Below are 21,478 nucleotides of genomic sequence, written 5' to 3'. Positions count from 1 at the left end.
CTTCCTTAGCTTGTAGACTTTGCCTTCTTCTCCAGGAACGCCAAATCCTTCTAGCTGTTCAACAAATACTTCTTCCATTAAGTCCCCATTCAAGAAGGCAGATTTTACATCAAACTGAAAGATTTCCCATCTCAATTGAGCAGCAACTGAGAGAACAATTCTAATAGTCTCAAACCTTGCCACTGGAGAGAATGTTTCATCCACATCAATGCCAACTACTTAATTGTAACCTTTTGCTACAAGTCTTGCTTTTGTGCTTCTGTATACTCCCATCTGCATGAAACTTGGTTTTATAAATCCATTTCAACCCTATTACATGCTTTCCTTCTGGTAGCTCAACTAACTCCCAAGTCTTGTTCTTCTCAATTGCCTTAATTTCATTAGCCATAGCCTTCCTCCACACTTCCTTTTGAATTGCTTCTACAAATTTGGTGGGATCTACAGCAAATAAAGCAAATGTACACCTTGCATATACATCTGCAAGGGACCTCATCTTCCTTGGTGGAGTGCTTTCTGGACTGCTGCCTTGAGACTCACATGGTTGTCCTTCAGATATTTCACTTGAGCTTGCTGGTGTGGAAGGAGTTGAAGGGGATGATTCTGAACTTGAACCACTTTCTGTTCCTGCTATTCTTTCTTCTCCCACATCCAAATTATTTAAGACTTCGTTGTTGTCTCCTTTCCAATTCCATTTTTCTTCTTTATTGAAGATCACATCTCTACTGATGATTATCTTTTTACTCACAGGGTTATACAGTCTATAGGCTTTTGATTGAGATGAATAACCCACAAATATGCATTTAACAAACTTGTCATCAAGCTCATGTCTATTTTGTGAATGTAGAAGAGAGTATGCAATGCATCCAAATATTTTTAAGTGAGAAACTGAGGGTTTAATGCCATACCATGCCTGATAAGGAGTTTGATTTTGAACTGCAATTGTTGGTGATATGTTGAGTAAGTACACTGAGGTTGTGACAACCTCAGCCCAAAATACATCTGGCAGTTGTTTAGCCTTCATCATACTCCTTGCCATTTCTACAACTGTCCTGTTCTTCTTCTCTGCAACACCATTCTGCTCTGGTGTATAAGGTGCAATGAGTTCTCTTTTCACTCCTTGAGACTCACAAAAGCTATTGAAAGCAGTTGAGGTAAATTCTCCCCCTCGTCTTGTACGTAGGACTTTCAACTTCTTACCACTCTCCACTTCAGTCATGGTTTTAAATTTTTTGAAGTGTTCAAAGACCTCAGACTTTCGATTCAAACAATAAACCCAATTCATCCTACTATAATCATCTACAAATAGTAGTAAATACTTACTTCCACCTGGGCTTTCTATCTTCATGGGACCACATACATCAGCATGTACAAGTTCAACTGGTGCTTGAGCTCTCCATGCCTATCCTCTTGGAAATGATCTTCTAATTTGCTTTCCATACACACACCCTTCACATATCGATCTGTTGGTGTCAATCTGTGGAAGTCTTTCCACCATTTCCTTATCCTTCAACAATTTGAGGCCTTGAAGATTTAAGTGACCATACCTCAAGTGCCAAACCTTGATGCTTGATCTTGCTTGGTAATGAATGCATGTTCTTCTATGTTGTTCATCTCCATAGAGAACATGTAGTTCTCTATCATTAACACCTTAGTGATAAGCACTCCAGTCTTCTTTTCCTTAATCTGGCACATGTTATCTTCAAATAAGACTGAGTATCCTCCAGAAACAAGTTGCCCCACACTCAGCAGATTATGTACAAGCTCAGGTGCATATAACACATTGGTAATGTGTTTGAGTTTGCCTTCATTTGTTTTGAATACAATGGTACCTCTTCCTTCTACTTTGATCTTCCTGTCATTTCCCAGTTTAATATGAATTTTATGAGACTCATTTATTTCATAAAACATGTCTTTGCTGCCTGACATGTGACTAGAACATCCACTATCTATGAACCAAAGACTGTTCTCATCCTTGTTATTGACCTCAACAGCCATAAACAAATAGGCCTCCTCCTCTTCTGGTTCAGTTTCTTCTGCAAAATCAACCAGATTTGCTTTTCCTTGCAGTCCCTAGCAAAGTGACCGATTTTGTCACAATTGAAGCATCTTCTATTGTTTGGTTGCCAACCCCTTCCTCTGCCTCGATTGTTGTATCTTCCTCTTCCTCTTGCAAAGGAGCTTCTATTGCTTTGTGAAGCTATGGTGGTCCTGGCTTGAAAAGCCTTCTCCTCTCCTTTCTCCATAGATATATTAATCATGTCCTCATGAGCCAACAGTGACCCCATAAGTGCTTCAAAAGACAGCTTTGTCAAATCTTTAGACTCTTCTATTGTTGCTACAACATGATCAAATCTCTATGTCAAGCTCCTCAAAATTTTTGCCACCACCGTTGCATCTGGCATCTGCTCTCCAAATGATTTCATGTGATTCACAATAACTTTGGATCTTGAAATATAATCTTGCACTGACTCACCATTCTGCATCTGCAGTGTTTCAAAATCCTTTCTAAGTGACTGCAACCTTACTATCTTTACTTGTGCTGAGCCTTGATACTCCTCCACTAAAGTATTCCATGCATCCCTTGCTGTCATAGCATCAGAAATTCTGGAGAAGATTGATTCATGTAGACCTTGTTGAATGAAAAACAAAGCTTTGGCGTCTTTTTTTTTCTTTTTCTGTTTTCCCTTAGTTTGGCTTCATCTACTTCATTTTCAGAATACACATTCTCAACTATTTCCCACAATTCCTGTGATTTGAAGAGGGTTCTCATTTTAATCCTCCAAAAATCATAGTTTTCTCCCTTGAAGACTGGTATCATGGACTGCTGCCCCATTACTCTATTGGAAGCCATGAAATCAAAAATAAAAAAAATACTAACTTGGCTCTGATACCACAAATGTTAGAGAAATGAGTCACTGAAAATGATAAACAACCTCCAAAAATCAATAGAACTGAGCAAAACGTATTGAAACAAAAAACGCTGCTGCTGCACTCTTTTTCTGCTTTGTTTCTTCAATGGAAAATACTGAATGCAACATATAATAATATAGGCCACACTTGAACGACTCTTTTCAAAAAACTCTCCTAAACGCAAGGAATACACGTATCCCTCAATTGACTAACAAACTCACCTAAAAACAAGGAGCACACCTGCTGTAACTGACTAATAGATTAATAAGCATATCTGATGTAACCAACTAACAAACTAATGTGAAATACCTGACCCCACTCCTAAAGATCGTGCCCAATTTTGCAATCACTTTCAATATGAAAGACATAAGCAAATGGAGGGGTATCATTTTGATCATTTCTGTTCTGAAGCAAAATCGATTTTGGGGAAGAAGCTTGAAGAAGCTCTCAAGAAGAAGCTTAAAGAAGATTTGAAGTATGCCTTGATGTGTTTCTTCAAATATCAGGGCAAGGGAACATTCAAGAGCCTTTACCCATTGGGAGGAGCGCTATAGAGTTGAAGAGTTGTAGATCCTTATCGTTTTGCTATTGGGTTGAAATCATCGTCGCCTGAGCTGTTGGATTATGTTAAACTAAATTTCAATTGGTTTCCCTTGTGAGTTCTTTATCTCCTAATGTTGAGAGCAGTTGAGAATATTGCTAAGATGATTCTTGGTGTATTTTTCTGCAGATTAGAATAGCTCGTTGGATAGATATTTGGCATTCGGAGAGCTCTAGTTTAGTAGGGGCATTCTTATAGGTATTTACCATTTTCTCTGGATTCTCTTTGATGTGTATTCGATGAAGAATTTGATCCTTAGAAGATGGATTCCCCCCCCCCTCCTTTGATTGGATACCTTTCCCTTGTAAACACATAAGCTGGCTATATTTAGCCCAAAAAAACAAAGTGGCTACCGAATTGGTATATATGTTTGTGATTTGCTGCAAATTTAGAATATAATTTAGCTTTCATTGCTCTTCCTCTGTAATACCCACTCCATGAAGAGGAGAAGTCATCATTTGTTAAGGATTGACATTACTTGGGTGATGAACTGAAATAAGTTAAGGGATTTTATCCACAGGCAATGTAAATTTGTAAAATCACCAAAAAACAATATATGTTGCAGCAAAAACTATTTGAACATAAATAGAAAACATTTCCATAAATAGTCTCATAGTTCTCATAAAATCTAAAATAAATTTCTATCACCTCAGAATTACGATCTCCTAAAATTTCTCAATTAAACTATCCTAAGAAGTAAAATAAACATGTCCTTTATCTTCACCTTTCAAGTATCCACCATCCCCCTAATTGAGTTCAACATCTATGTAAATAAGGGGTAGGTTTTGGAAAGAGACTTAGCAAGTACAACCAAATATAAATCAACATATTTTTTTCTTCTGTTTATTTATCCACATAATAATTTTTATACAAAATAAGTGTTGGGAAATGCTATGTTAGCATTGCCACATCAGCCTCCATTAGTTTTGAATATGATAAACATGAATTACTAATATCTATATTAAGTTGTGATTATCCAGCTCATTACGAAAGCAAGTGGACCAAATCCAACTCATTGAACCAAATTCACTGGATGCTTAAGCCCAAGTCAAGATCAAGTAAACTTGGGTATGGAACCAAAGTCAAGATGAACATTAAGATCAAAGCACAAAAAGATGTGAAAGTCAAGTTCAAGACTTAAAAGAATTCATGATTTAGGACACCTCCACATGCATTCATATGAGATTGTATTTAATTATACACATATCATAACATTAGATTGACCTAGGACATTTTTAGGAAGTTGTATGAAGCTTATGGATGGCGAGAATCCCTAAAAACCCCTTGAAGTCCCTGAATTCCCATATTTGCTTCTGTGCTGCAGACAAACGTCCATCTGATTATAGAAGTCTAGACGGATTTTTTGTCTGATCAACGGATGTTTATCTGGTACAACTTAAGGCCAACAACTAGTTTTAACGGTTAATTTTTTAGACGGATCTCTGACAGATTCAGATGGATGTTCGTTTGTACTAAAAACAGGATGAAAAATTCTATCCGTTGGGAAGTTGGGCCAAGCAATTGAATGCCATCTTTTAAGCCCAACCAACCCCATTTGAGAGTTTCTACCTTGTCTTAAGTATTTACTACAGCACAATTCTCGAGTTCTCAAATTGGTGAACAAGCATTGATTACCTTCCAACTTCACTCAACTTTGAAGGACATTCCAAAGTTGTCAAGCAAGCTTATTGGAGTAAAGTTTGAAGTGATTGAAAGCCATTGGTACTTCATTAGTGGTGCATCCCTTCCTTTAAGCATTCATCAATCATTGCATCACACTCACAAATGGGTAAAGTGTCACACCCTTTGTTAGGTAATATCTTCAATTTCTTTTAATTGTATTGTTGTTCAATTCTAGTCTAGGTTGATTAGAATTGGTAGAGAGTGTTCTTGCACTATTTAGAACAAAGATTGTAAATGGTGCTCTTATCTTATTGAACATAGATTGTAAAGGGTTTGATCTATACCCATTGTGTAAAACCCAGCCCTAACCTTGACCCGGAAACCTTGTTATTTGTAGGTCCGATGACCCGAAGTAAAGTAAGAAGTCAGCTTTGGGCCATCCCAGTGGAGGACTTGGTGTCTGGCTTTGAATCCATGAAAGTTGATGATGAAGTTCTATTTATGGAAACTGAATCCTGATGAAGATCTGATTAGTTGATGGACTTGGAGTGCTCTCTATCTTGGTTTGAAGGCATTTCTACCTATTAGGTAAGTCACTTGACTTGTGTGCAAAACCCCTTTAGGATTGGATTTGATCTGGGCCTTCAATTCCCTGTTTTGGACTTGCTGTCAGCATTGGTCGACTGATTGGTCGACTGGGCCAGTCGACCAATCCACTCGACCAATGAGTGCTGTCTTTGGCAATTAGGTTGTTCTTGCTCTATTTAAGTCCAATCTCGAGTCCACTTCGTATTTGCTGCCTCCAAACTCTCTGGAACGAACCAAAGACCTCTGCAAGTCATCTCCCTTGCATCCTTGGTGCTTTCTTGACGGATCTTCGTTGAAACTCTTCTTTTTGCATCAAAAGGTATGTCTACTCTCTTTTCTTCTCCTCCATCTTTGTTTTTCTTTCCTTTTTGAGTTGAGACAGTAGAAGAGATGCTGCATTCTCTGTTGCAAACATCTCTGAACATGTTCTCATGATCATCCTAAGGATTTGAGGCTAGAACAATGATCTTAACTATGATCATTGCAAGCTTTTGAGGGAATCATGATCAAACCATGATCTAATCTTTGTTAAACTTCTGATTTGAATTCTGATCTCTTTGGATCTTCTATATTGATCATATTAGTAGTTAATTACTGTGTTTTCCTTCCATGATCCATAATCCATAAATTTCTAGTTGTTCTCTTCTACCATACTATGTGTTCTTCATGATGCATGGTAGTTACATATATGGTAGGTTTTATTTCCTTATTTAGATTTATGCTTCTAAGCCTTGTTCCTTGAAGATCTAAGTATGTTTTCATGACACCTTTACCTGAAGCAATGATCCATCCTCCTAATGTTCTTGTCTTTGTTTTCTATTTCAAATTCATCAAGATCCATGGTTGATCTAATTATGGTAACTTTTTGTTTCCTAATTTGGATCTTGATATCTTGATTTGATTGGTGTTTTGAGGTCCCCTATATGTTAGAATACTACTGATGTAGTTTACCCCTTGATTAGTACCCTTTTGAACCACCAAATTCGGATTTCATATCTTAAAACTCTGTTTTTTTTAGGCTATCGTCTCGCATTGGTCGATCGATTGGTCGACTGGACCAGCCGACCAATCCACTCGACCAATGAGTACAAAGCAACTCCGAATTGGTCCGTGTTGGATGTTTTGGTATCTTTTCTGTTAGGGATCTTTCCTAATATGTTGTATATACTTGTTTAGGACCTTCTTCTCAAGTTTGCCAAGATCTTACTTGATTTCTTAGGATTCCTTTGCGAGTTATAAAAGGTAAGGATGGTTATTTCCTTAATTACAAAGATAGCATGAATCTAGTTTCTATATTTGAATATCATAGATATGATTCCTAAATTAGATTCTTACAATGATATACTACTGTTGCATAACTTTGATTACGGTAGCATTACTTATTCATATTGAATTGACTCATGTATGATTTACTTACCAATTATATACAAGGTGATTGCAATTATTGATTTCTTTCCATATATGAGGTTACCATATATGTGATGATATGAATTGATGCATGTGTATGCTTAAGTATGGTTTGGAAAGGAGAGGTGTCCTTTTGACACTTCTGTCCTTGGACTACTACGGGAATATTATGGGATGTTTCCGGAGATGCCCTCTGGACACCTTCCTAAACTGTTGGATGACATATCTAGGATTGTCTAGTAGTGTTTGGCTAGGATGTCCTGTTATGTCGACCCTAATCGGAGGGGTATTGAGACCGAACGACCCGTGGTAGCAATGGGGATTCATGGGCGCTCAAGACCGGTAACCAACCCGTGAGAGGACAGGAATCACATTGTGGGGGCCATTTATTGGTAGGGTTGCATATGGTTAGACTTGGGCTCACGGGCGCTTAAGACCGGTAACCAACCCGTGAGAGGACGTGAGAGCTTCCCGTTTACCATATGTGGATGATCAATAGGGTTGATGAGTCCGTAGTCGTGGACTATGAGGACTCTAGTGTGAAGGATACCGGAAAGGATCGTCGGGGACGAGGAATGGAAGTATCTGGATCCGACTTGATGTAACTAAGTAGAAGACTTGCATTTGGCTAGGTTTTACCCCGACATGCGCCAAAGACTTATACCAAATGGTTGTGAGAGAGTGTGTTGACTTAACCCCCGCCATGGTTTGTCCCGAGGGATGAAGGACCCATTACCAATCGGCTGCTCAAGACCGGTGAAATGATCCGTGAGAGAATCCAAGATATCTTAAATGGTTGAGGATGTGAGTGGACTTTCCTAAAGAAGTACGGTGCTATGACTTAAAGCATGTCCGCCAATAGAGACCAAGCATACATAGAGTTAGATTCATTCATTCATTGCTTGTCTCATATCATATTGCATTTATGTTTGTTCTGGAATCCCGCCATTTATGTTATTATTGATTTTAATCGCCTTTACCGAGTTTCTTTGAAACTCATTCCTTTATTGTACAATGTTTGTTAGACTATCCCGCAGTACCGAGTACTATGACGGTCCCTATGAAGAAGCGCAAGGCGAAGAGGCATATCTCCAGGAAGGTGATTGCGGTTACCACAATTACTCGAAGATCCCGCAAGTGGTTATGCTCCGTACGATGCTTAGTCCGACCATCGAGTGGAAGCGTCCTTGTGCCATTTATGAGATTTACACTTATAAGGATGTTGTCTATAAAGTGGAGAACAATTTAGTTACCCAATGTATTAGCTACTGGGATTAGATTTTATTTAGTTTATTCTCTTTAGAGCTACTTTTCCGCTGGTTGTAAAGTGGGATTTTTGCCTCACTTTACTTATCTGTTTGATACTCTGATTATATCTATTATTCTGATTCATTTATGATTCATTCTTTCTTTATTGGATCTATGGTTTATCTTCCGCACTTTTGTTATGATTGTTCATGATTATGTTATTGTTTATGTGGGAGGTTGATCACTCGATACCCGATCTTCGGGCTGTGGATCACACTCTCGGGTATGCCGGATAGGGTACCGGCCGGGAGGGCGTGATGATTGGTATCGGAGCCCAAGGTTCGAGGAGATCCTAACCACAAAAGACAACAACTGAACATTCCCGAGTCATTGATCCGAAATGACTCTTCTACTCTTAGAAGTGAATAATAGAACACCGAATTAGAAACTTGACATTTGAGGCCTAACGTAACATTTCCGAATAACATACCATAATTTTACTTGAACAAATGTCACTAATGCAAGGAAAAGAAAAGTGCATAACATACAATAATTAAGTGAAACAGAATGAACTTCATTAATTTCAAAGGTTTCTTTTTACAACGATTACATCTGAAATGCAAAAATGGAAATCCTAAGGTACAGTCTATCTAGGTGATCTTCTCCGATCTCTCGTATGCTCCGAACTCCTCCGCTAGCCGAGTCACCCGATGCTCTATCCTATCCCCGTCGTGACTCCATCCTCTCGTACATCTGCTCCCCGTCCGACCTCCATTCTCTCTAGCATGGAAGTCATCGATCTCATCTCGTGCTCCAAGATCCGAAGTCTCCGGAACCGCATGTGAAGGGCCACCCGCCTCGAAGTGTGATGAAGGAAACTCGTGATGCACAGGCTCAGCCTCGTGCATATCTCGCATCATCTCCGGCCCGATCATCACTATCGGGACCGATATCCTCTCCTCCATCCTCCGACCCCCGATCCTCATCCTCTCGATTCATCATCATCCTCACCCTCCGGACCAGGAGATCTCTCTCGATCGCTGTAGTCTCATCCGACGAATGGTCCGAGTCCCAATAGAGTATCCCCGTGATCCAAAGTGTCCACCGGTGTATCCTCGAAACTCACCCCGAAATGCCCGAAGATCAAAGTCGGTAGCCTCCCATAGCAAAGGTTCCGCATGCTAGGCCGCAGAACTAAGTCCAAAGCATGACCTCGCTGAATGATGTAGGAGAGATCGATCTCGAAGCCCATGTAGATGCGGTAGATGACTAAGGCCTCCATCACCGTGACCCGATGGTGATGTCCGGCTCGGCATAATGTTTCGGCCGACTATGCGACCTATAATCCGTGCAGAATCCGTCATCCGTCCGCTGGTCCACGGTGTGAAGCATCGACGGCTATCCCATAGCGTAGAGCATATCTCGCGTAGCTCGTACGGCATCGGATGGCTGTCCAGATCTGCTCCTGCAGGTATCCACACACACCGCCGTGGATAATAAGGAACCCGCAAGATCTCAGCCAAGTGTCCGGGTAGAGAAGCGAATCCGAGTCCGGAAGACCCCGCTCCTAAGGACAAGTCTAAGTGGATGTCCTTGGCCTCGAGCCTCCTCTCGTGTAAGTAAGGTTGCTAAAGAACAACCTCACTAGTTCCGGTATACCGGCAGATCCTCGGTGAAGAGATGAGTCCACCGCAATGTGTCGAACCTCCGCCGAATCCTAAAGGCTCGAGCTGGCGTAAGTGAAGTAGACGTCCCATCTCGATATTGCAAGAGGCTGAAGTAGGCCTCGTACAGAACTCGGCCCGAGGTGTGTCAAACATGTCCGGTCTCCTAACCTCCCGTCTAGGCTCGAAGGAACCCGACCTCTCGCCCCCTAAGAGCACCTACAATGCGACCACGACCTCTACCTCGTCCTCGCCCTCCCCTTTGCATAGTGTATCTGTGAAAGAGACAAGAGACAATTCCAGTTAGTGCTATCTTAAGATTTGAGCCAAAAGGGTATTTTCGTAATTTTTGGAAAATTTCAAATTTGGGAGAAATTTGATTTGAACATACTAGCATGTGCGCAATACTTGGAATTTCATGTCTATGAAGTTTGTTTGATGAAAATCGATCGAAAACTTGGATTAAAGCGAAAAATTCAGCAAGAAGGAAATTTGGGGATTTTGCAATTTAGGTCAAAATTGGATTTTTGAAAAGTTGAAATTGGTTAAATCAAATTGTATGGACCTATCTACAATGTCATCTTGAGCATGTAGCATTTGATCTCGTGCGAAAATTTCAAGCGGTTTGAGAGAAAACGGAATTTTTCTAAAGATATCGATTTCGGTATAAAACTTTGCGAGATGAACACCATTATGTTAAAACTTGTTGTCTATGCATGGCATTGTATTTAAAACTTAGGGAATATGTTTCTAAGCATTCCTAAGCATGATTTCTAGCATTGGATACAAGTAAAGCATGGTTTTATTGAAATGCAAGCATGAGAAGATGAAAATGGAAGAAAGAATGAGAGATTTACCTTGTTTGTGAAGATGGTGTGTTGTGGTGTTGTTGTTGAAGCACTAAATCACCTCAAGAACACTTGTGAGAACTCTTGGAGACTTTCCCTAGAGCTCTCTCACCTTTGGAAGAAGTTAGAATGAGGTTGGAATGTGAAAGTGAAGCTTATAATGCGAATTTTCGCATTCTGTCTGCATTGGTCGACTCATTGGTTGACGGGGTCAGTCGACCAATCACTCGACCAATGGTCACAGAGACCTCAATTGCTGTTGAATTTTTGGAAAATGTGATTTTTGCCTTATGGAATATTGTTTGATGACTATATGGATATATTTGAGCATGATTTAAGTTTTCAAATCATTTGGACTTGTGGTTTATGTTGAATCTTCGAAATTCGGTATTTTGATGTTCTCGGTTTTGCGTAATGGTTACTCCGAGAAGTGGGCGTGGTGAATCCAAAGTGGTCATGGAGGTGGTGAAATACCTCAGGGAGGTGGTGAAGTACCTCATGGAGGTGGTGAGATACCAAATGTTGATCAGGGTACTCATGAGATCCCTGGTGCCCCGAATGTTGGAAGTTTTCGAGATATTGCCAATATTATGGGCAATATGATGCAGCAGCAAGCAGCTCAATTCAACTAGATGTTGGTGGGTTTCATGACTCGCATAATGAGACCCGGGCTGGTGCTAATGTGAATCCTCATGCCGCAGTCCCCCGAATGCGGGAGGTTTAGCTGGAACTCCTCATACTCGCCCGATGGAGAGTTTTCTCAAGATGCAAGTACCCACTTTCACCGGAGTTACCAAGGACCCCTTGTTTCCTAACAAGTGGCTTCGTGAGTTGGAGAAGGCTTTCCGACATCCGCAATGCTCGGAAGCTCGTAAGATTTTGTTTGCTGAACGTGTTGCAACAAGAAGCCGATGCATGGTGGATCTCCACTCGGCCTGTTTTGGAAGGTTTGCATGCAGGAGTTGTAACTTGGGAGTTATTCAAAGAGGCTTTTTGTATGAACTACTTTCCCGAGGCGGTGAAAGATGCGAAGGAAGCCGAGTTCATGATTCTCGACTCAAGGAACTCGTCCGTGTTGGAGTACCAACAGAAGTTCGAGGAGCTTCATTTCTTTGCTCCGCATTCTCCGAAGGATGACCTCGCGAAAGCAAAGAAGTTCTTCAAAGGACTGCTCCCCGCCATTAAAGCTTACCTCACAATCCAGCCTATAGTGAGCTATGCTCAAGTGGTGCAGAACTCGAAGAAGTTGGAAGAAACAGAGAAGGAAAGTGCTCGTGTGCAAAAGCCCCTGGCAACAAGGAATTCTGGTTTGGTGGATCGTAATGACCGTCGTTTTGTGAGACCTACACCCTACCCCACTCCTACCTTTCGTGCTAAGAGTGTAGGTCGAACATGGGTTTTCAGCAGCCCGGCCAGTTTAGGACAAGATGGCGGAAACCGACCACCAGCAAGTGCAAGTGCAAGTGCAAGTGCAAGGCCTTTTGTTCGAAGCCCTCTCGTTGCAGCCACCCCCGTTGGATCCAAAGAATCCCGTTTGTTTCTACCGCAAGCAAGCTGGTCATTTTGCTCGTGCTCGTCCGAGCGGCCCGCCCAAAGCAGCCGCCCCTGGTGGTGAAGAGTGCTCCCGCTCCTCCCTCCGGTAGAGTTTTCAGATTTCCAAGGCTGAGCAGGATCCAAGCCATGAAGTGATTACAGGTACATTGTTAGTCGCTTCTATTTCGCATTTGTCTTATTTGATACGGGTGCATCTCATTCGTTCATGTCATCTCGCATTCATCAAGAAGACTAACCTAATCCCCGAGAAGTTGTCTAGTTGTTTATTGATTAGTACACCTACTGGTCCTCATAGAAACTAGATAAGGGGTTATCTAAATGTCCCGTGTTGATTGGTGAGAAGAACTTGGAAGCCAATTTTGTGATTCTTGACATGAAGGACTTCGATGTTATTCTGGGAATTGATTGGTTGACAGCCCACAAAGCTGTGTTCCTTTGTTCCTCAAAGAAGATTCAGTTCCATATTTGTGGAAGTCCGGTCTTTGAATTTCAGGGTGAAAAGAGAAGGGTTTGTAGGAAGGTGTCTGTCTCGGACCGATGCAAGTCTATGCCCTAGTGGATGATGCTTCATCTCAAGGCAAGGGTATAGTGGAGAAAAGAGTCGATGAAGTCGAGTTGTCTCCGACTTTGTTGATGTCTTCCCCGATGATCTATCGGAGTGCCTCCGGACAGGGATGTCGAATTTTCTATTGATCTCGTCCCTGGTGCCGCTCCGGTATCTAAAGCTCCGTACAGGATGGCTCCTACTGAGTTGAAAGAGTTGCAAAATCAGTTGAATGAGCTCATTGATAGAGGTTTCGTACAGCCTAGTGTGTCACCTTGGGGAGCTCCGGTCTTGTTCGTCAAGAAGAAAGACGGTAGTATGCGCTTGTGCATCGACTACCGTGAGTTGAATAAGTTGACTATCAAGAATAGATATCCGCTGCCCGAATTGATGATCTTTTCGATCAGTTGAAGGGTGCAGTTGTGTTCTCAAAGATTGACTTAAGGTCCGGATATCACCAATTGAAAGTGAAGTCTAGTGATATCTTCAAGACAGCTTTCCGAATGCGGTATGGTCACTACGAGTTTAGAGTCATGCCCTTCGGATTGACCAATGCTCCTGCGGTGTTCATGGACCTCATGAACCGAGTATTTCATGATGTGCTTGATAAGTTTGTGATTGTTTTCATTGATGACATCTTGATCTATTCGAAGAGCGAAGAAGAGCATGCGAGTCATCTAAGTTTCACTTTGCAAAGGTTGCGAGAAAAGAAGTTGTTCGCTAAGTTTAGCAAGTGTGATTTCTGGCTTAAGAGAGTGGTATTCCTTGGTCATGTAGTTTCAGCCGAAGGTATTCGTGTCGATCCTGAAAAGGTCCAAGCTGTGGCTGATTGGGAACGACCGAAGTCAGTAACGGAAATAAGAAGTTTTCTTGGATTGGCGGGTTACTACAGAAGGTTTATTGAGAATTTTTCTCGGTTGGCTGCTCCTATGACTAAGTTGACCAGGAAAGAAGAGAAGTTTGTTTGGTCTGACGCTTGTGAGAAGAATTTCCAAGAGTTGAAAGATAGATTGACAAGTGCCCCGGTTCGACTATACCCGATAGTTCCGGTGGTATGACAAGTTTATACCGATGCGTCAAAGATTGGTTTGGGTTGTGTACTGATGCAACATGGCAAGGTCGTAGCCTATGCTTCTCGGCAATTGAAGGATTATGAGCGGAATTACCCCACTCACGATCTAGAACTTGCCGCCGTTGTCTTTGCTTTGAAGATTTGGAGACATTATCTTTACGGTGAGAAGATTGCCATTTTCACAAATCATAAGAGTTTGAAATACTTCTTTACCCAAAAGGAGTTGAACATGAGGCAAAGGAGATGGTTGGAACTAGTCTCCGATTATGATTGTGATATTCAAGATCATCCTGGGAAAGCAAATGTTGTTGCTGATGCTCTTAGTAGGAAGAACCGAAGAAGACTTTGGATTTGAATGCTTTGAGTTTACCATTGTGGTCTTCTATTGAGAGTTTTGATTTGGAAATCGTCCCCGAGAATTCTCGATTTTATTCTTTCTCGCCATGACGGCAAGATCTGGTCTTAGAGATAAGATTGTTGCTCAGCAGAGTTCTGATCAAGAGCTTTTGATCAAAGTTGAGAAGATTTCTTCGAATCCTGAGTTGGACCCCGACTTTGGTATATCCATGGATGGTGCTTTGTTGTTTAGAGGAAGACTGTGTGTGCCTGCAAATGAAGAAGTTAGGAAAGAAATATTGAAGGAAGCACACCAAATCGGTCTTTACTATACACCCGGAAGCACCAAGATGTACAAGGACTTGAAGGAACATTTTTGGTGGATTGGTCTCAAGGCGGATGTTGATGATTTTGTTGCCAAGTGTGAGACTTGCCAACGTGTGGAAGCCGTTTGACAACCTCCATCTGGATTACTTCAGCCTCTTCCTATTCCTAGTTGGAAGTGGGAGGATATCTCCATGGACTTTGTGGCTAGCTTGCCTCGGACAAGTAAAGGCAATGACACCGTGTGGGTGATTGTTGATAGGTTGACCAAATCAGCCCATTTCATTCCTATGAAGATCACTCATACTCGGATAAGCTAGCAAGGCTTTATGTGGATAATGTGGTTCGTCCGCATGGTGTGCCATTGAGTATTGTTTCGGATCGTGATCCCAGGTTCACCTCAAGGTTTTGGAATAGTTTGCGTAAGGCCTTGGGAACCCAATTGAACTTGAGTACAGCTCATCATCCACAAGCTGATGGACAATCCGAGCGGACAATTCGGACATTGGAAGACATGCTCGGATCTTGTGTGGTGGATATGGGTGGTAATTGGGATGAACACCTAGCTTTGGTTGAGTTTGCCTATAACAACAGCTTATCAAGCAACAATAGGCATGGCTCCATTCAAGGCTTTGTATGGCAAAGTACTTGTAGGACACCTTTGTACTGGACTCGAGATAGGTGAAAGAAAAGTCTTAGGTCCCGAGATGATTGAAGCTACGAGTGCTATGGTAGATATGATAAGAGAAAGGATTAAGTCTGCCTACCAAGACAGAAATCTTATGCCGATAAGAGAAGGACCGATTTGGAATTTCAAGTTGGAGAGAAAGTCTTTCTCAAGGTTTCACCAATGAAGGGTGTGATGAGATTCAATGTTAAGGGAAAGCTTAGCCCTCGTTACATTGGACCTTTCGAGATTTTGGAAAAGGTTGGACCTGTTACGTATCGATTAGCATTACCTCCGCCTCTTGCTGGTGTTCACAATGTGTTTCATATTTCGATGCTCCGAAAATACATAGAGAATCCGGAACACATTTTGCAGCAAGCACCCGAAGGACTTAGTGCTGATTTGACCTATGATGAAGAACCGGCCGAAATCTTGGATAGGAAGGACAAGCAGCTGCAGAATCGCACCATTCCTTTGGTGAAGATTCGGTGGAAGAACCATACCCCTAAAGAAGCTTCTTGGGAGAAGGAAGAAGATATGAAGGAGAAGTTTCCTTACCTCTTTGGAAGCACAGGTACGCTTTCAATTTCGGGGACGAAATTTCTTTAAGGGGGGAGAATGTAAAACCCAGCCCTAACCTTGACCCGGAAACCTTGTTATTTGTAGGTCCGATGACCCGAAGTAAAGTAAGAAGTCAGCTTTGGGCCATCCCAAAGGAGGACTTGGTGTCCGGCTTTGAATCCATGAAAGTTGATGATGAAGTTCTATTTATGGAAACTGAATCCCGATGAAGATCCGATTAGTTGATGGACTTGGAGTGCTCTCTATCTTGGTTTGAAGGCATTTCTACCTATTAGGTAAGTCACTTGACTTGTGTGCAAAACCCCTTTAGGATTGGATTTGATTTGGGCCTTCAATTCCCTGTTTTGGACTTGTTTGTCGCATTGGTCGACCGATTGGTCGATCGGGGCGATCGACCAATCCACTCGACCAATGAGTGATGTCTTTGGCAATTAGGTTGTTCTTGCTCTATTTAAGTCCAATCTCGAGTCCACTTCGTATTTGCTGCCTCCAAACTCTCTGGAACGAACCAAAGACCTCTGCAAGTCATCTCCCTTGCATCCTTGGTGCTTTCTTGACGGATCTTCGTCGAAACTCTTCTTTTTGCATCAAAAGGTATGTCTACTCTCTTTTCTTCTCCTCCATCTTTGTTTTTCTTTCCTTTTTGAGTTGAGACAGTAGAAGAGATGCTGCATTCTCTCGTTGCAAACATCTCCGAACATGTTCTCATGATCATCCTAAGGATTTGAGGCTAGAACAATGATCTTAACTATGATCATTGCAAGCTTTTGAGGGAATCATGATCAAACCATGATCTAATCTTTGTTAAACTTCTGATTTGAATTCCGATCTCTTTGGATCTTCTATATTGATCATATTAGTAGTTAATTACTGTGTTTTCCTTCCATGATCCATAATCTATAAATTTCTAGTTGTTCTCTTCTACCATACTATGTGTTCTTCATGATGCATGGTAGTTACATATATGGTAGGTTTTATTTCCTTATTTAGATTTATGCTTCTAAGCCTTGTTCCTTGAAGATCTAAGTATGTTTTCATGACACCTTTACCTGAAGCAATGATCCATCCTCCTATTGTTCTTGTCTTTGTTTTCTATTTCAAATTCATCAAGATCCATGGTTGATCTAATTATGGTAACTTTTTGTTTCCTAATTTGGATCTTGATATCTTGATTTGATTGGTGTTTTGAGGTCCCCTATATGTTAGAATACTACTGATGTAGTTTACCCCTTGATTAGTACCCTTTTGAACCACCAAATTCGGATTTCATATCTTAAAACTCTGTTTTTTAGGGTTATCGTCTCGCATTGGTCGATCGATTGGTCGACTGGACCAGATCGACCAATCCACTCGACCAATGAGTACAAAGCAACTCCAGAATTGGTCCGTGTTGGATGTTTTGGTATCTTTTCTGTTAGGGATCTTTCCTAATATGTTGTATATACTTGTTTAGGACCTTCTTCTCAAGTTTGCCAAGATCTTACTTGATTTCTTAGGATTCCTTTGCGAGTTATAAAAGGTAAGGATGGTTATTTCCTTAATTACATAGCTAGCATGAATCTAGTTTCTATATTTGAATATCATAGATATGATTCCTAAATTAGATTCTTACAATGATATACTACTGTTGCATAACTTTGATTACAGTAGCATTACTTATTCATATTGAATTGACTCATGTATGATTTACTTACCAATTATATACAAGGTGATTGCAATTATTGATTTCTTTCCATATATGAGGTTACCATATATGTGATGATATGAATTGATGCATGTGTATGCTTAAGTATGGTTTGGAAAGGAGAGGTGTCCTTTTGACACTTCTGTCCTTGGACTACTACGGGAATATTATGGGATGTTTCCGGAGATGCCCTCTGGACACCTTCCTAAACTGTTGGATGACATATCTAGGATTGCCTAGTAGTGTTTGGCTAGGATGTCCTGTTATGTCAGACCCTAATCGGAGGGGTATTGAGACCGAACGACCCGTGGTAGCAATGGGGATTCATGGGTGCTCAAGACCGGTAACCAACCCGTGAGAGGACAGGAATCACATTGTGGGGGCCATTTATTGGTAGGGTTGCATATGGTTAGACTTGGGCTCACGGGCGCTTAAGACCGGTAACCAACCCGTGAGAGGACGTGAGAGCTTCCTATTTACCATATGTGGATGATCAATAGGGTTGATGAGTCTGTAGTCAGGGACTATGAGGACTCTAGTGTGAAGGATACCGGAAAGGATCGTCGAGGGACGAGGAATGGAAGTATCCGGATCCGACTTGATGTAACTAAGTAGAAGACTTGCATTTGGCTAGGTTTTACCCCGACATGCACCAAGATTTATACCAAATGGTTGTGAGAGAGTGTGTTGACTTAACCCCCTCGCCATGGTTTGTCCCGAGGGATGAAGGACCCATTACCAATCGGCTGCTCAAGACCGGTGAAATGATCCGTGAGAGAATCCAAGATATCTTAAATGGTTGAGGATGTGAGTGGACTTTCCTAAAGAAGTACGGTGCTATGATTTAAAGCATGTCTGCCAATAGAGACCAGCATACATAGAGTTAGATTCATTCATTCATTGCTTGTCTCATATCATATTGCATTTATGTTTGTTCCGGAATCCCGCCATTTATGTTATTATGGATTTTAATCGCTTTACCGAGTTTCTTTGAAACTCATTCCTTTATTGTACAATGTTTGTTAGACTATCCTGCAGGTACTGAGTACTATGACGGTCCCTATGAAGAAGCGCAAGGCGAAGAGGCATATCTCCAGGAAGGTGATTGCGGTTACCACAATTACTTTGAAGATCCCGCAAGTGGTTATGCTCCGTACGATGCTTAGTCCGACCATCGAGTGGAAGCGTCCTTGTGCCATTTATGAGATTTACACTTATAAGGATGTTGTCTATAAAGTGGAGAACAATTTAGTTACCCAATGTATTAGCTACTGGGATTAGATTTTATTTAGTTTATTCTCTTTAGAGCTACTTTTCCGCTGGTTGTAAAGTGGGATTTTTGCCTCACTTTACTTATCTGTTTGATACTCTGATTATATCTATTATTCTGATTCATTTATGATTCATTCTTTCTTTATTGGATCTATGGTTTATCTTCCGCACTTTTGTTATGATTGTTCATGATTATGTTATTGTTTATGTGGGAGGTTGATCACTCGATACCTGATCTTCGGGCTGTGGATCACACTCTCGGGTATGCCAGATATGGTACCGGCTGGGAGGGCGTGACACATTGTATTGAGAAAGAGTCACTAGTGGAATACTCTCTTGAGGCAAAGAGAGGAGTGGACGTAGACTTACAAAGTCGAACCACTATAAAATATTTGTCTTGAGGTTGATTGAAATTTAAAATTAAACTGAAAAATTAGGCAAATCCACTAGTTGCAACTTATTCACCCCCTCTAGGTTGCCTTAACAATATATTAATGACATATAACAAAATAACCATGACATGCTTAATGATATGGATTAAACTCAATCATGCTAACAAAACATAAGTAAAACCAACTTCCTAGTGGTCTAGGGTCGATAGAGTGTCATAAACCAAGTGTTGAGCTTTGATACCAGGTGTTGGCTGTGTAACGTATGCAAGCCACGTGTCATGGGACATCCTATCGAATGTTAACTCGAACAAGCTTTCTTGTGCTTCTTTCTTCAAGGCCTATATACACCAAAAGTCTTGTGTGTAGGACAACATCCAATGTAAGATGTGAAGTCTCAGAGTCATGACTCACAACCTCCGTCATGATTAGCCTATTGTCCTCTTCCAATCTCTCAGCCATGTTATAAACTAACATGCACAAGGAATGAACAAGCACACCTGACCTTGGCCCTTGCTAGTGTAATACATACATGAATTCGAACCCAAATGGCCGGAGCACATTAGGGGAGATAGGACTATTCAAGCACGGGAAAGCTCGATCGATCAATCATGAGCTCTTGGCATACTTGAGGCATGATAAAGGTGTTTTATCTACCCTCAACTTGTACAAACCTCCATTATTCTACACACTCAGCATTTCCTAGTTACTTGGGAGTCAACTCTAGTTGATATCAACGTGGATATGAACCCAAGTCCCCAAACTTTGTTTGTCTTAAGACTCAATCGATTTCATCTAGAAAGAACTCAGTAGTGCCCATGAATTTTCCGTGGAGATGTTCAGCATCTTCTATCTTCAGTTTTGCAATTTTGACTATTGGTGAGATATGGACCCTTCGCAAACCCACAAGGTAGACTAGTATGGCTGGAGTTGAAACCTGACATACCCAAGTTTGCCGGAAAATAGCTTCATTGAAGCTTGGTTATCTTTTTCAGATGTTGGGCCGTGTCGTCTAGGCCAGGTAATGACATTGGACATCTTATCTACCTTAGACCGTTGGGGAGTTGGTTTACTTATGTTTTGTTAGCATGATTGAGTCTGTTCGATGTCATAGAGCATGTCATGGTTATTTTGTTACATGTCATTAATTAATTTTATATAAGAATTATTATGAGGTTAAACAAATAAATACAAAAAGAAACTGTTGATCTGTATTTTGTTGTAATCGCTAAGTTTCTTCCCAAAACTTGCCCCTTACTTGAGATGATGGACTCGATTAGAGGCATAGTGGATACTTGGAGGATGAAGACCAAGAACATGTTTAATTTATTTCTTAGGATAGTTTAATTTTTAAAATTTTTATTGATTATAATTCTTGGGATATAGAAGTTTATTTTGGATTTTAGACAACTATAAGATCTTTTATGGCAATGTTTTCTATTTATGTTTGAATAGTTTTGATTGCAACCTAATATATTTTTTTGGTGGATTTTACATATTTACATTGCCTATGGATAAAACCCCTCAATGTGTTTTAGTTCACTACATTAGTAATGTCAATCCTTAACAAGTGACGATTTTCTCCTCTACATGGAAATTGAGGCGTTACAAAAACATTGGATTTGTTTATTTTGAATAGTTGGTTGAGGAGATAACTAAGGGACGCAATTCAAACTGTAAGGCTGATTGTTTTCTATCTTTTTTCCGGTCATCAGTTTTTCTTCGTTATAATGGAATCATCACAGAGCTTGGCCATGGACGTATCTTCATGTAAGTTAAAACCAACTTAAAGAGAGAGAGAGAGAATAAGAGTACAACTGAGATTAGAAAAGAAATCAAAAGTAAATAGGAACTAAAATTATAAGGAGAGGTGAGTCCTATTCCAATTAGGACTCTTCGAGGTCCTCTCACAACATTTATATTCTTTAAAAATATTATAATTTATTTAATTCATATACTTATCGGTAATCATTTGTACCAAACTAACCAATCTAAGGCTATGCATGACTAAATTAATCAAATTGAGACAAACTTGCCAAGTAATTAATCAAGAAATGACTCTTTCCCTTGTTATAATATCCATGCATTAGATCCCTTTTTGATACTGGTTCATGCAACCCATCTCATCAACGGAAAATGACAAAAAATAAATGAATATATATTTT

The 21,478-nt window shown here is 40.7% G+C and overlaps 1 protein-coding gene and 1 pseudogene across 1 annotated transcript; both read right to left on the bottom strand.

Annotated features, from left to right (window-relative positions):
• Positions 1–1,545: 1,545 nt before the first annotated feature.
• LOC149029318 (uncharacterized) lies at positions 1,546–2,833 on the bottom strand. Its single transcript, XM_089142878.1, has 4 exons — positions 2,721–2,833; positions 2,474–2,604; positions 2,129–2,335; positions 1,546–2,033 (listed from the first exon to the last, which is right to left on the bottom strand). Exons 1-4 carry the CDS (start codon positions 2,831–2,833, stop codon positions 1,546–1,548), a joined length of 939 nt encoding a protein of 312 aa, XP_088999004.1.
• Positions 2,834–19,504: 16,671 nt separating this feature from the next.
• LOC149029317 (putative N-acetyltransferase HLS1-like) lies at positions 19,505–20,351 on the bottom strand (annotated as a pseudogene).
• Positions 20,352–21,478: the final 1,127 nt, after the last annotated feature.

The sequence above is a fragment of the Hakea prostrata genome, chromosome 1 (genome assembly GCF_041222555.1).
Source record: "Hakea prostrata isolate BN-2017 chromosome 1, UWA_Hpros_2, whole genome shotgun sequence".
NCBI lineage: Eukaryota > Viridiplantae > Streptophyta > Magnoliopsida > Proteales > Proteaceae > Hakea > Hakea prostrata.
Note: the sequence above shows the minus strand (reverse complement) of the source record. Positions and strands in the feature narration are given on the sequence as shown.

Coding starts and splice junctions, on each gene's coding strand:
- LOC149029318 (XM_089142878.1), bottom strand. CDS start 2,833: ATGGGGCAGCAGTCCATGATACCAGTCTTCAAGGGAGAAAACTATGAT. Junction 2,605..2,720: donor TGGGAAATAGTTGAGAATGT/GTATTCTGAAAA, acceptor AATCTTCTCCAG/AATTTCTGATGCTATGACAG. Junction 2,034..2,128: donor CAATCGAGGCAGAGGAAGGG/GTTGGCAACCAA, acceptor TTGATTTTGCAG/AAGAAACTGAACCAGAAGAG.